The sequence below is a fragment of the Egretta garzetta genome, unplaced genomic scaffold (assembly GCF_000687185.1).
Source record: "Egretta garzetta isolate BGI_Z169 unplaced genomic scaffold, ASM68718v1 scaffold208, whole genome shotgun sequence".
Lineage (NCBI taxonomy): Eukaryota > Metazoa > Chordata > Aves > Pelecaniformes > Ardeidae > Egretta > Egretta garzetta.
The window spans coordinates 1338261-1353290 of record NW_009260403.1 but is presented as its reverse complement, the minus strand read 5'-3'; the positions used below and the strand labels follow the sequence as shown (position 1 = coordinate 1353290).

Genomic DNA, 15030 nt, shown 5'->3' with positions numbered 1-15030 from the left:
CCTCCGTTAAAATCTGAGTAGTTCAGGTTTGCTAATGTTAAAGCATTTAGCAATGCATTTAATACCTGCCAATTAAAGCTTCAACTACCTTAATGAAGTTCTGACTCTTGTACCCAAGTCAGAAAAAGCCTTCAAGTGTCAACAAAACACCCAGGAAAAAGACTGGGAGGAATTTTCAGAGTTGAGCTCTTAAGCCAACTCTGGTAGATGAACTTTTATACTGCTCACTTGAGTTGAAGTCTTCACTTACTCTGCTACACTTACGTTTTCTCTCACAGATATGTCTGCTTTTAAAAGCCTCCAAATGAATTCCACACGCTCCCTGGCTAGCGATGTGAACACTTAGCTACTTTGATAGGCTAAAAAGCTCTACCTCTGCTGCTGCAAAATCAACTTGCCCCCTATCTACTGGTGGATGCAGGAGAAGAGCTGATCATCATCCAATCCAAGTCTTTAAGCAATCTTTGAAATTTTTAATACACCTAACTGGCAGCAGTCTGCTCCACCCCAAACAGAAAACACGCACACACACTAAGTGTCGTTTCAGCCTTTTCTCACAGGTTGTTTTCTAGATTGGCATGATCTGTTTCTCCCTTCCAATGCAGAAGAGAGTACAGCACTCCAGTTAGAGCTCATTAGGACCAAACAAGACAGAGCAGTTCTCGCTACTAATGAACACCACCACTATTTCTGCAGGAGACTATGGCCACTAAGTGCAGGCTTTAGTTCACTACGACTCTGAACTTTTTCTGGTCTGGCGTGACGCTCTCTGCTTTGCTGCTGTGCATTCACAAGGGTGTGCAGTGACAGGACAAGGGGTAATGGTTTTAAACTGGAAGAGGGTACATTTAGATTAGATATCAGGAAGAAATTCTTTACTGGGAGAGGGGTGAGGCACTGGCACAGGTTGCCCAGAGATGCTGTGGATGCCCCATCCCTGTAAGCGCGCAAGGCCAGGTAGGATGGGGCTCTGAGCAGCCTGGTCTAGCGGAAGGGGTCCCCTGTCCACAGCGGGGGGTCGGAACGGGATGATCTTTAAGGTCCCTTCCAACCCAAACCAGTCTATGGTTCTACGATTTAATTTTTCCTGAGGAATAACACTTTCTGCCTTTCTTTAAGGCACTTCACTCTATTGACTTCAGACCGTTTCCCCACAGCACCAGTTTTCAGTGTGTCAGCAGTCCTACACAGTTTGACTACGCAGCCTCCTCGCAAATTATCTGCGACCTGTATTTTAAATCATGACCTGAACATGTGAAATCCTGCTTCATTATCACAGTACCTTCAGCATATCCTTTCTAGCTATAGCCTGTTAAATTACTCATCAGAAGTGAGGGCTGGAAGCAAAGTCTGCATTTTGGAACAGGGAATAATACGGTTTCCTGAGTAAGATCTGGATCTCACAGCTTCTGAAGTGCTCTGTACGTTTGTGCAACTATGGCATCCCAATACATTTCAGCATAAATAAAAGACAAAATTCCAGAATTAAGTCAGACTTACATTTAAAAGATCCATATCAGCAACCTGATAAGCTGGTGATCCCAATACTTTTGGAGGCAATTCCTTAACAGTAATATCAATGAGGGACTGAGTAGGGGAAAAGAACACATATGTAAGTATTTTTCCCTCCTGAGGGCTCGAATACTTTAAGTAACACCATAAATGAAAGTAAAATTGTAACAATTGCTTCCCCCTAGTAAAAAAGAAAAAAAATCCATCGTGAAAGTAACTGTCCTTTGAAGCGGATGGTTCTGGTAAGAGAACCACATACCCAATTCTGTCAACATTGCTGATAAATCCGAAAAACACTTTTAAAGAAAGAAACCCTTAAGCAACACTACGCCACCCGATAAGTAACTTACAGTTTACACCCAAAAAGTTGTCTCTTAAAAAGACCATTAGGGCAAGTTAGATGCAAAAGGCTGCTACCAATCACAATCTAGAGCATCAAAAAGAAATCAGATTTAAAAACGAGACAAACCCACCCAACTTACCAGTATTTTCTGCACAGGAAGAGAATTTGATCCAACAGTATTTTTTAATGCCTGGAGCAACATAGTCAGTATTTCTGACCCTTGTTTTTCTTTCTTATTTCCTAGAATAAAGCATATTTACAGTAAGAGCAGAACAAAGTAACAGTCACTTTGACCATCACTGGAAACTTAATGTACTGTAAGACCAAAAAAAATTCTGTGTGTTTTTACAAAGTACTTCATGGATTCAGATACCAAGTCTCTGCTCTGAAGAACAGCGTAAACAAAACTGAAAAGTTTAAATAAAATAACCCTGAGGTTTTATTAGTAAAAGGAAGTAAACACTTTCATATCATTAACAACCCTAATTTTGACATGCTAAAAAGAGCTGTGAAATTTTGCATTGATCCAAGCATTTCTGTTAGGTCTTTCAATATAGGAGACTCATTATTAAGAATATTCTGGACTTTCAAAGCATTTACAGAGTAACAAACACTTTTTTTTAAAGTAGGAAACAACTTACTTCTATACATCTGTAAAGACACGATACTTGACTATGAAATAAAATAGAATTAAAGAAAGAGGTAGCCATAGTCACATAACAAAGACTTCCCACTAATTTGAGTGGTACACTGAGTGTCTCAATTTCTCAATACCAAAGACTTGGGGTGGGCTTATTTTTGGAAATTGAAAGATTTCTTCAGCAAGAGCAGTTAAAGCACTTTTGTCTTACTGCTACACCTGCAGTCATACACTGCTGCGCCTTCCCTAGTAAGTCTCACTGGATCAGATCAGTATGAATTTGTATTTGCCTCACAAAGTCATAGACACCATGAAAAATATCAATTGTTGCTTCAGAAACAACTACTGATGATGCATAAAACCAAGTTTTACCAGCAATGAAGCAAATATTTAAGGTCTAGTCTTAAAAAAAACTCCTAACTGAACAGCAATGACAAGTTAAAAAAAAAAAACAAACACACTTTTTACCTGATTCAATAGCTGTTTTTACATATCCATTTATGTCCTTCCATATAACATTCAGCATGCAATCTACAAGACAGCGTAATATTTTATTCAGTTTGTAGTAAAAACATTGAACAAAACTGCAGTTAAAATACAGACTGAGTTAAACAACAGACTTTGATGTAAGCCAAACTTGACATAAGCTTTCAAACCAAGTCAGACCAGTTCTATTTAACATCAACAGTGGAATATTACAAAAAGTGGGGTTTTTTTTCCTTTGGTTTCCCTCCCCCACTTTATTTTCCAGAAAAGAAATTAAATTTTGCCACTAAATTCTTACCAGGAACTTCTTTTCCAATTGCAATAAAGCCGTCCTGAACTGCATTTATAAGTGTGCTGGCATGTTTACAAAAAAAAGAAGGGCTACTGATCAGTGGGTACTGGAGAGGCTCTAGGAGAACAAAAAAAAAACATGCTCTGTAAATCTGTTCTTTTTCAGCCTACTGGTAAGGTAAGCCTTAAAAATAATCACGTATATGTGTGTACTTACAGCATTAAACATAAAAACAACTTCTAATATTAAAGATAACAACTAACAGTTTTGAATGTTTAAACCATGTCATGCTAACAGACATCTTTAAAGCTGGCAAAATTGGCAATTGCAGATTATGCCAAAGTACTTAAAAAAAAAAACTATATATATATACATAACTCTCATACCTAAACTGAGTACAAGTTTGTTTTGCTTAGCAAAATTTAAAACTTCTGGTCCCATCATGAAGTGAAGCAGCATTTCAATTCCCAAAAGCTGAATGGAAGGAAGCACCACCATTCCCGCTGTACTAGAATTCAAGGTCATCCTTGGTGTGACTGGATTTGCAAACGCGTAAGGACCTAAACCAGGGGAGAAAAATTACATTGTCTCATATTTCACCTGCAATCACGTAGAAGGAAAGATCCAATAGACCGAAATCCCAAAGTTAACAGGAAAAGAACAAATCATAGAATAGCGTTGGCTAAAAAAACCTGTCTAACAGCCAGACAGAAACCTAGCACAGACTCCTATGAAGGAAGTAGGGTTTCACATGACACTTATAACCGCGTATTTTATAATCTATATAAAGTATAAATATCTTCCAAAGATTGCGAAGTCTCAGATGCCAAACTTTATTTTGCCAACAGAAGTTGTGATTACAGATCAAGTTACGCGCCATGCTAGGTACTAGTTCTATAGAAACTCTACTGCTATGGAAGTTTCCGTTAGAAACTTTTACACCAAACAGAAGTTTAAGAGGTCTCCTGCACAAAAGCTTCTTGATGAACCTCAGTTACGATCTCACAGAACTAAGATGAACTTTTTTTTTTAGAAAAAGGAACGGATGATCTACACATCTAGGAGACTTTCACAGCATATCTGAGGCTTCTAATTAAGCAGTCTACAACTACACAGGCTGGGAGACTTTCCGTACAGAGAAGAGAGCAGCAGTTGCTTATCTTGGGCATTTAGACGTAAAGCTTGAGCGGGTGTGACTCCACATGTATTTAAAGCACTAAAATTACTGATGTGTTATGATCACTGGGTTACTATTCAGGCAGAAACTAAAAAATGCTAGAGAGATGAGAATGGCATATATAAATAGCACATACACAAATACATGAAAAACTAAGTTTCAAACCAAAGCTCCCTTGCAAAAGAAAACACAATTGGGGAGATTAAAACTGGTCCTCAACATAATTTTCTACACTCAAAATACTGACCACAACAGCCTAATTTTAACCAATGTAAATCACTACCTCTGAGCTCTCCAATGAACATGCAGAAAAAAATGCTGGTTTTAATAATAATATATTGCAAATGAAAACACACAACAATGTTAAATAGAACTGATTACTTTCTGCATCTAGAATATAGGTGGAAACAGGCTTGTACTTTAATACCTGATTTCTGCACAGGGGTTGCCGGGGCTAAGCTTTGGTTGGCGGGTACACGTGAGGGAGTTCCTTGTAATGCAGCAGAAGAATCTGGACTTAAAGTACTTTGGATTAATGGTATGCAAACCTGCAAAGATACCAAACCTCAGTGAAAACAGGTATGACACATGCAAGCCGTAAGCCACAAAGAAATGTACATTTCGAGTATCACAGACTGTTCTGTTGTTCATAGCATCAGTGGTTCACAGTTTCTGGGTACTTGTAACAATATTTTTAAGATGCTGTATAAAATATGCATATGATACATGAATTGGAAATGGCTAGATTAAATAAAAGCTCGTGTTAGGATCCAACTGCACCGTGTCTAAAAAGGTAGATTTTTCTTCTTTACTCCTGAAGTTTAATTTAATGAAATTCAGAAGCCTAATAGAAGCGTTATGTTTAGTAATGAAATACCTGGATCATTTTTCTATGTATCTTTAAATATTTTGTGATCTTTTCAGTATGCTGTCTTAAGGCAGACTTTCCAAAGCGTACACTGCATGGTGAAGTGACACAGCAGTCCTGGTATAATGTACTTATGTGTACTATTGCTGTGCACTTGCTGGAGATTTTCACCGAGATGCTCATGTGACAGGCAGGTACACTCTCAAATCTTTCGTAACTTTAAAAAGATTGCATGTATAGTCCCAAGTGCTCCTGCTGTATGTAACACACACACAGAGCACAGCACACAAATGCGTAAGTCAGATGTGGTTCCTTACAACAGTTTTATTTGAATAATAAACTAGAGAAGGACAAAGCAGGTACTGAGTAAGTTATGGTAACAAAGAGGGGACATAGCCTATGTGTGAAGCTAAGCGATTATGCTACAACTGTTTCCAGCTGTGTTACCTGTTCAAAGTTTGCAGGCAGCTGAGGTCCCAGCCTCATGAGTAAATACCACCAGACCTCCAGTTTTGTCAGTGCCAAAGCCTCTGTTCTCACATGGATCGAGCTCAGCGGCTGCATTAGCAATTTCAGCCTTTTAGCGCTGCACAATATATCTTGAAGACCAAAATAGCATATTTTTAAGCAACAAAAGTAATTAAATCACAGAACAACAAAAAAGGAAAAATTTCAAACCATTAGGTTTTTTCCCCAATAGAGTTTAGCTTAAAATTCAATTAATGACAATTTGCAAAACTCAAATACACAGTAGATGCACCAACCTTTCAGACTATTTCATTGCTCTGATCGTTGCCTAGATAACCCTGGAAATAGCAAGTATTTCTTTCCAATACCAAGACTGACATGAAATCTACTGAATACCAACATAAACAGAAGGAAATTCACTCTTGCTTGTTATGTTTGAGAGTGCTATCTGCCACAGGAAAAGAAAAACCAAACACATAACGTATACATGTGTTACCCCTGGATGAGAATAAATGATTTACAGTATTTTGAGGCCACAAATGATTGTTTACCACTGAAGCAGAAGTAACATAGCATGTCTGGGCAGAAGTTTGCTCAAGCCTATGCAAGTGTTCGAAGAAGAGAACTTTTAGCCAGCTCAGCAGCATCAGAACCTGTCCACCCGCAATTCCTAAGGAATCGCTGCCAGAGACTGCTTTTGCAGTATGCAATCCATACAGGAACACGCACAACGAATGGCAATTGTGCCATGGATTTTATCTTCTGACAGAATCAAATCCTTGGTTAATTAATTTAATGGGAAACAATGATCAGAACAAATGATCAGATAGGAAACAAATTAAAATGATGATTTAAGTTAAATTCAGCTGAACTAAGGAATGTTCACGTTTTGCTTTCTCTTCAGGACACCCAGGAAGGAGATGCACAATCAAGGTAAAAAAAAAAAAAAAAAAAAAAAAAAAATTTTGTGTGTTTTGGCACAGGCTAGACTTAAGAGACCTGTTCGTGTCTGAGTTTTACCTTTGAAGCATTACAAAACAAAGGTTTGTTAATTTTGTTCTATTCATTTCTCCTAGCAGAAAAATTAAGATAGAACTATTGATGAAACTGTCACTTTTCCTTAAAAAAAAAGCCAACCAAAACCAACCACCACCTTGGATTTTACTTATGCATATATATACAGTACATACCGCTACGTGTATATATATACACCCCACTACGTATATAACACAGATATACTATGTGTGTATACAGTGGTAGGTACCATAGTACAGACCACTATTAGACAGTGTATTCTCTTCTGGTTATGTAAAGTGACAGCAGTCAAAAAACAATTCAGGTTAACTTTTTTTAATCTACCTGGATTTAGAGCAAAATTATCTATTAGACTCTTCCATGCAATGAAGGCTATTTTCTTTACCACTGGTGAGCCACTACGAAATCCAAGTTCCTCCAGTTGCAGCAGTGAGTTGATAAAACTGCCACTACGATGCAGAGTCTGAAGATAAAGAAGTTCAGCATTAAGATATTTATGTTGCCAAAAATTCCTCCCTTAAAGATTCACGATTGTCAAACCTACTGCTTTTCTGCTTACCTTTCCAAGTAATTTGACAAACAGCGGCCATAATTTTAACACGTAAGTCTCATTTTTTGTAGAAAACAATTTCTGAAGTTCTGAAATTAATTTCTGCAGACAGAAAGAAACATAAATTTCTACAAGAAATATATTCAAAGTATTCTGAAAACTACATACTCATACCAATGTCTGGAGACACAACCGACCTGGAACTACACTGTTGCTAGATCAGGAGGATTTAATTCTGTACCTGTGGTGGCGCATTACTCCCACCCACTTTTCTCTCTTGGACCACTTTATGACCTTGGGAATTCCTGCCAGACCTCAGCCTTTGTGTAGTGAGTTGGTCAATTAGGCGCCCCTTAATTGTACCAGAAACTCCTATGTGGCTGAGGTGGGGAGAGGCACCAGGGAGAGGCACCATCCCTACTAGAAACACCGGTTGACTGGTCAAGGCAAGGAGCAGAACAGGAACAATCAGTTATCCCGGACAGCCTTGGAACATGCCCCACCTGGGTGGCAACCCAAGCGGAGCGGTACCATTGTTACTGGAATTTCAGTAATCACCAGCTGGATTGTGGTCAGGATGACAGTTTACAAATGACTAAAGCCGATCATCTCATGACCCTATAAAACAGGGGTTCAAAGCGAGGACCCTTTGAGCTCTCCTGGACTGCAGCAGGCTGCGACCAGGATCTCCCTCCGAGTGGGACGCCTCTCGTAGTTCGCGAACTCTTAAGTTTATGAAATTGGAGGTCCATCGCTGAAGACCGACAGTGGAGCCTGGGCTGAAACCTTTCACTCCTTGAGGCTCAGCCCTCGGCCATCGAGAAATGCTAAGACATTCGACATCGAGTATTTTCACTGAACTCGAGGGGAATTTTTAGCAGGTATACCCTTGTGTGTATACATATTGTATGGATATAGTGATGTCTGTGTGTGTATGCATGTGGGAATCAATTTAAGTAATCTGAAGACGTGCAATTTAATAACTAATTCTGTGAATGTTAATTTAGTCAATGATCAAGTGCTACTAAAAATCTTGTGGTCCACTTTAAAACCGTGAATAAACCTTAGACTGCTGCGAGACACCTATTAACCTTAGACATAAACCCTTAACCAAGTCTGAGACTAAGACTGGACCTAGCTGCACTCCTCTGAGGAGTTTAGAAATCAAGGGGGTATGCTGCGAACCTCGTGAGACTCAACAGGAGGATTCCTCTCATTCACATAAACCGCTGACCAAGCCTGAGACTAAGATTGGACCTAGCCACCTCTCTAAAAAGCAGTTTAGAATGCAAGGGGGTCTATTCTGAACCTCGTGACTCAACAGGAGGGTCCTTCATATCCTCTGCATCCACAATCTCTCCATGAATCCTTCCAACTTGAGTGTAACTTAATTTGCCTTTTTGTACTTCTTCCACGCAATGAACAAGCTGCCTAGGCAGGCTCTAGAATTTCCACCCTTTAACATATTCAAACCTTAACTGGACAAGGCCCTGAGCAATCTGGCCTTCACTTTGAAGGCCCTGTTTTGAGTAGGAAGCTAAGCTAGATGACATGAGCTACCACCACACCACACCACATTCTGCTGATTTTAGTGCGGTAAGCAAATTCTCTTTAAGAGACAATAAAAGTTTAATGATATTTATGAGTTAATATTATCAAGACAGGTACAGGTCATTTAAAACAGCACGTTATTTTCCTGATCAATGATTCTTGTTAAACTATTATTTTTTTTACAGTAGTCCAATACTTAAATTGCTGTCACATGAATTTTTCTGTCCAAACTGTTGCCATCAAGAAGTTGCTGTCAATGCCCAGAAGCTTTTTGCTGCCATGATCTAGGCTGCAATTAAAATTTTTAAAACCCCAACCAACCAATGATTAGAAAAACAACTCTAGAAAAAAGGCACAGCATTTCCACTTACTGTGGTCATTAGGTGCTCCGTGACAGCCGCCACCTCCTGCTGTTTCTGGAGAAGCAGTGGCATGCCCATCTCCAGCGCAGTGGCACCTCGTAACTGCACCTTATGAGCTGAATGGACGACCAGAGGAATGATCAGTTTTGCCCACCTCACAGCCTCTTCTCCCATCTGGGCTGGAGTTTGCTCCATTAAGCTAGAACCAAAAAACAAATACAGGCATTACAAATCTCCAATAGACATACTGCTCAGACCCTCAAAGACGATCTTAGTATCATCAATAAATGCTCTAGTTCAACATTATTATTTACAGGAAACCATTCTAAACAAATTTGGGGTTTTTATTTTTCTAAACAATTATATTTTGACAGTTCACTTAAAACTGCAGTGCTAAAGTGTTATTTCAGGTAAACCTCTCCAAAAGCAGAACAGACTGACATTTACAGTTGTCCTTTCCATTCTATCACAACTTTTTGGGCAAACGAGCTGAACTGAGAGCCTGAAAGGAACAATCCATCAGTTCCTTATTAGTGACCAAGTACAAAGGTTTGCGCATTAACCACCCTTTGTGCGTTCCTAGCAGGCCAGACCAGCTCCAACTGGCCATGTGTGCTGAAAACAATACATGCCTGCTTTTGAAAAACAACTCCAACCCTGAAGTAGCACAGGTTTGCACAGACTCCACGTGTATTAGCCTAGGCAAGTATTCTTACCCCTCTATTACTGAGCTGTCAGAGCACAGCATGACAAACAATTCCTTATGTTTACACCACCCCACTTTTCACTTTAAAATAGATTTGCAGCTCAAACCAGACGCAAAAAGTTTAAGAGAATAGTAAATAATTGTAAACATACAAGCTCAACACATTTACTAGTAAAGAAATGAAATTATTTCTAACTAAAGATAAAATTTGACTATTCTATCATTGCTGACCAGAACAACGCACTCTTGGTGCTGGTCCTAAAAAGTCACCTTTGGAATTAAAGCAGTACCCCAAACAGTGTTACGGGAAACACGGCAGTAAAATTTGTAAAGCACCAGGAAGACATTTTTAAATATAAATCCATATAATGGCTGAGAACTTCTCAACCAGGTAGGTTCTGAAAATGAGAAAGTAAAACATAACATTTGAAGCACACATGAGACTTTGGAAATATTTCCTAAGCCATTAAAAATGAAAGCAGTGAAAGTTTGTCTGCATATTGAGTACCTGTGTCAGAACTGGTTGTCATATTATCATTAAGGGCATATTTTGCAAATGAAGCAGTTCAGGAGAACCACTGGGAAAGAGACAGAAACGACAGTTCACACAACTTCATTCTGTTTTACTGACTGTAATATGGAACACTGTGGGAAAACAGCCTTGAACATATCAAGCAATTCAAAGAGCATTCAAAAAAGTTTTTGTTTCAATATTCTTCAAAAAACCCTAATTGCCTGTTTTAACAATTTAATATTGCAGTGCACGTACCGTATAATAACATTTAGTGCTTCATATTCAACCACCATAGACTGTACATCTCCTTTAGTAAGTATTGTCTCCAGGGTAGAAATAATACTGGACACCTGAGGAAGTAAGAGAACATTAGAGTGAGCACCTAATACAAATATTTCCATGAGGAGCTGGAATTATGAAATTTTGTTTCTCAGGACTGCGGCCTGTGTTTGGATGATGCTGGGCCTAGTTTTAAGGTTAGAGCTCTGACTCAACTGGATTATTCACAACATTCCTCCCCTACGCTGCTGCACTGGTATCTAATGGAATTGCTCTCACTGCAGCTTCTCCCTCACCAGAAGCAATCATTTGTTGGCTCTTTTCCCTCTGTAGCTGCCCTTAAAATTTTTACAAGAACTTAAGCCCTATATACTTGGCTGTCAAATTTGATGGAAAACTTCCAGATTCAAAAGCTACTGAGCCGAGAGCGACCAAGAGATTGCACAAACCTCAAGTCCCTAGGAAATCAAGCCACAAAAAAAAAAAACCAAAAAAAACCAACCCCCAACGTGAAGCAACTTACCTCCTTTTTAACAATTTCAGAAGGAAACGCCTGCTTAGAGATCACCCAAAGTGCCCGAGTGCGAGTGTTTTTGTCTGAAGTTTTTACCGCAACGCTGTTCACCATTGAAAGCAAGTCCTGTATTTCAGTTGCTGAAAGCAGAATGCACAGCACTCAAATTCTGTTCATCCAATTCTAATCAGCTTCTTAGCAAGTTTCAGGTCATTTTTCTCAGTTAACACTACAGATCCATTCAACTAGAAGCCCCAGCAGACACAATTTAGATGTCTTAAATATTACATTTTAGCCATTTGGGGAAATTTCTCTCAAAAGAAACTAGCAAAAAAGCTCAAAATGTATTAATATGCAAATTAATTAACATTCAAACCTTCTTCTATTTCAAATTAATTTAGCAGCACTTTGGTCAATTCCACTGCTACACTGACGTGTATAAATTCATTTTAGGGCTACAAGAGGCTTTATTATTAGAGGGTGGTGAAGTTGTAACTGAGGTAACAGCGAGCTCGTTACACAAAAAAGAATAAGGCTACCATAGGACTTAGACGCAACTAGGAAGACAGATGGAGAAATCATGTATTCCTTTAAAACTCAAAACTAACGGAGCCTGATTTCTTACAAATTTGGGCTTTGTCAGTAAACAACCTCACTATCAGAGAAACAAACTCACACGCACTCCCTTCTTCAAGCAAGAGTACATACGCTTTTTGTCCTCTCTCCCTAACTCTCCACTGTTTTCAGGACTTAATTATTTCTGAAGCCTGACATTCTCTAAAAATATTGACTGTACTCTATCAACTGGTTAAAAAAAGTTATGGGGGAAAGGAATCACACAGACAGTATTACAGATGCCTCATTCTCACAGGAAATCAGGCTAATGTTCGAGTAACAGGAAAGCAGGACACAGTGGAAAAATCACTGGAAGAACCAAGAGAAAGAATCAACTTCAATAAACAGAATGGCAGGGTCACATGAAAAAATGCTCTCTGCACATTCACACGTATGATTTTGTTCAGTCTTGCCTGAGTTTAAGTTTCTCTCTAATAAAGGTCATTCCAGAACATTTGTCCAAGAGTATTTAACACTTCTCAGAATAAAAAAAAAAAAAGGAAGACCAATTGACAGTACGTCATTTGGTATTACTATCTGAAGAGTCAGTATAGACTCCAGCACCATCACGGCACCACCCAACACCCAAATCACAATACACTTCTTCTTGTGCCGATGAAAGGCAACCTGAGCTTCACCACCTTCCACCACCACACAACCAGTCTACCTGACACACACACAGACAGAGGCAACTGACACCGTCACTGGATAGGCCTGACCCCTGGAAGGTGTAACAGGTACAGGTACCTCCTGAGGACCAGCCACCATGGACATTAGCTCTCCCCTATTAACAAACCCTAGTGTTTTCACCTCAATGCATAGCTTTTACTTGTCAGCAGCAAGAACTTTTGTTAAAGGGATTTAGCACTTTCTAAGAATACAGGCCGTAAGATTTTGGATACGCGTACCCAATCCTACAAATAAAAAAGCGTTCTTCATTCTTTTTCCACCTGGAAGTTTTTTTTTTTTGATTATTAATTCCACAAAACTAATTGCAGTACCTAACTTCTACCAAAGCATTTAATGAAGCTAGAAGTTAGTAAAACAGTATTAGCATAAGAGCATGAAAAAAAAAATCCCATTTTTTTTGTACAAGATGGAATTAGTGAACTGATCACACCGCTCATACCAGAGACAAAACCACTGCACCACTTGGAAACTGTAAACTTTGTCAAAATTAAAGGATATGCTAACAAAGAAGTAAAGAAAGAGCTCTGATAGATACACACATACACACGCACATTACCAGCACCCATGCTGAAGTTTACTTACCAGATAATTCAGATGCAATCTTTGAACTAAAAACGCAGAATCCCAACGCCTGTAATGCTGCATTACTTAGCTCCGAGTTTTGACTAGAAATGTGTGCCTGAAAAAAACCAAAACCATACATAAGATCTCAGTTTACAGAAGTAGCTGTGAAGTATTGTCTTAAAACCAACTCTTCTGCTCAGTGAAGAAAGAGCTGTCAAAAGCAAACATTTGATGAAAAATGTTCCCAGTTAGGAAACCCTTCCTGATTACGTACACTCCAAATCAGTAACACAATTTGAAGTTCAGAAGACATTTTTGAGTTTAGGCACCTTTACTGCAGTAAGTTCTACACATCCAAAGTTCTTTACTTGTTACGTGCCAACACCTGACTCTCCAATTGTTTTTAAACATCTAAAACAGCTGGGGAAAAAAAGATAACTATGAACAGTCTTTACATTAACCTTCAAAAAATCTGACATTTGCTACATATTCCAATTCCCCAAAGTGTTTTTAAAGGCAAACAGAACACACCGTATCTTTTCTGGCTGGAAGATCATCTTTGACGATATAACACCACCTACACACACCCAAGACCCTGTATTTCTTTTTTTTTGGTAGTAACCTTTAGTAACATGGAAGATACATTTTGCCAACAAACCCTTACTGCTATGTCACTAGCTTGAATTCTTATTAAAAAACCTCAAATTCAAGTCTTACAGTGGCCACTGACCTTGACCACCTAAACATATCTCTGTTCACTGAAGTGTAGAAAATCGAGTGGAAAAGACATACCTTAAACACTTTGCAAAGTCGAGGAATGTGTCTTCTGACATCTGCAGTGAATTCTTTGCCTCCCTCACCCGTCAAGCGACTTTATGGAGCAGAAGGGAAAACAAGCAATATCCACAGGTTAAACACGTTACAACCGACCTAACTTTAAACTTCACAGTTCTTGAGCTAACATAGAACCACTTTTTTCCTTAGAAAGATAAAAGACAACACTAAAGAAGTTACAGAGCAAAAATGCCAGCCACCACATAGTTAGTCTGACACATCAGTAAAACAGCGTGTTATAAAGTACAGGTGTCCCAGTACACTGGGAAGAGCAAAGTGACTAATGACCCATTCTGTGCTTATGGGGCATAAAGAAAAAAACATTAAGGGCTTTCATTTCTTGTCAACTTTTTATAAAAAACATTAAAAGTTAATACGTAAACTTGAAATGGCTGCTGAAAATTAGAAAAACTTTCCACAGAAATATATGAACTTAAAAAGCATATTTCCTCAAAAGCAGTTCTAGAATGCAGGCTCCCCACCCCAGGAAAATTCTGGTTTGACAGCCAGCAGTGATGACTTTGCTCACACCTGAAGAGCATCCCTACAGAAAAGCTGTACTTACCCTGGGAAGCGTTAGCAATCGGTTTCCCATAGCAAAACCCAACCTTATTAAGTACAATCACCCAGAAGGCAATATGATCTTTAAATTAAGATGGGGGATTTTTTTTGCCAGTTATTACTAGAAATCTGTCAAAATCTTATAGTGGGATCAGTATCACCGACACCTAAGCAGTTACAGCTTTAAGTTACTACAAAACTCAAAGACAGGAGCTCCAGGGAGATACTGATGGAAAGAGATAACGCCTTTGCATATGCTAAAAAATCTGAAAGATCCAGGTACGGGCGGCACTTCATGGTTAAGAACCTTCCACAAAGAAACGCAATTAAGGCAGGATCATTCCAAAACCCGCAAGCCACACCAAAACTTAGCCGTTCTGATCATATGGCTGAAACGCGAGACTTCTTTCAGGAGGAAAAAAAAAGGTTTTGTTTCCCGACGTTCCTTTCCCCACTCCGCCGTTTCCCC

General features: G+C 39.0%; 1 protein-coding gene across 1 annotated transcript in view; it reads right to left on the bottom strand.

The window, feature by feature from the left end:
- Positions 1-15030, bottom strand: part of RIF1 (replication timing regulatory factor 1) — a 37019-nt gene that overhangs the window by 19744 nt on the left and 2245 nt on the right. Inside the window, exons 2-15 of the mRNA XM_035898942.1 lie at positions 13959-14037; positions 13185-13281; positions 11307-11437; positions 10760-10854; positions 9294-9483; positions 7381-7473; positions 7146-7284; positions 5766-5917; positions 4878-4998; positions 3660-3833; positions 3280-3390; positions 2964-3026; positions 1995-2095; positions 1501-1587 (exon numbers count right to left, since the gene is read on the bottom strand). Coding sequence (XP_035754835.1) covers positions 1501-1587; positions 1995-2095; positions 2964-3026; positions 3280-3390; positions 3660-3833; positions 4878-4998; positions 5766-5917; positions 7146-7284; positions 7381-7473; positions 9294-9483; positions 10760-10854; positions 11307-11437; positions 13185-13281; positions 13959-14037 — 1633 coding nt within the window. The remainder of the gene's footprint in view (positions 1-1500; positions 1588-1994; positions 2096-2963; positions 3027-3279; positions 3391-3659; positions 3834-4877; positions 4999-5765; positions 5918-7145; positions 7285-7380; positions 7474-9293; positions 9484-10759; positions 10855-11306; positions 11438-13184; positions 13282-13958; positions 14038-15030) is intronic.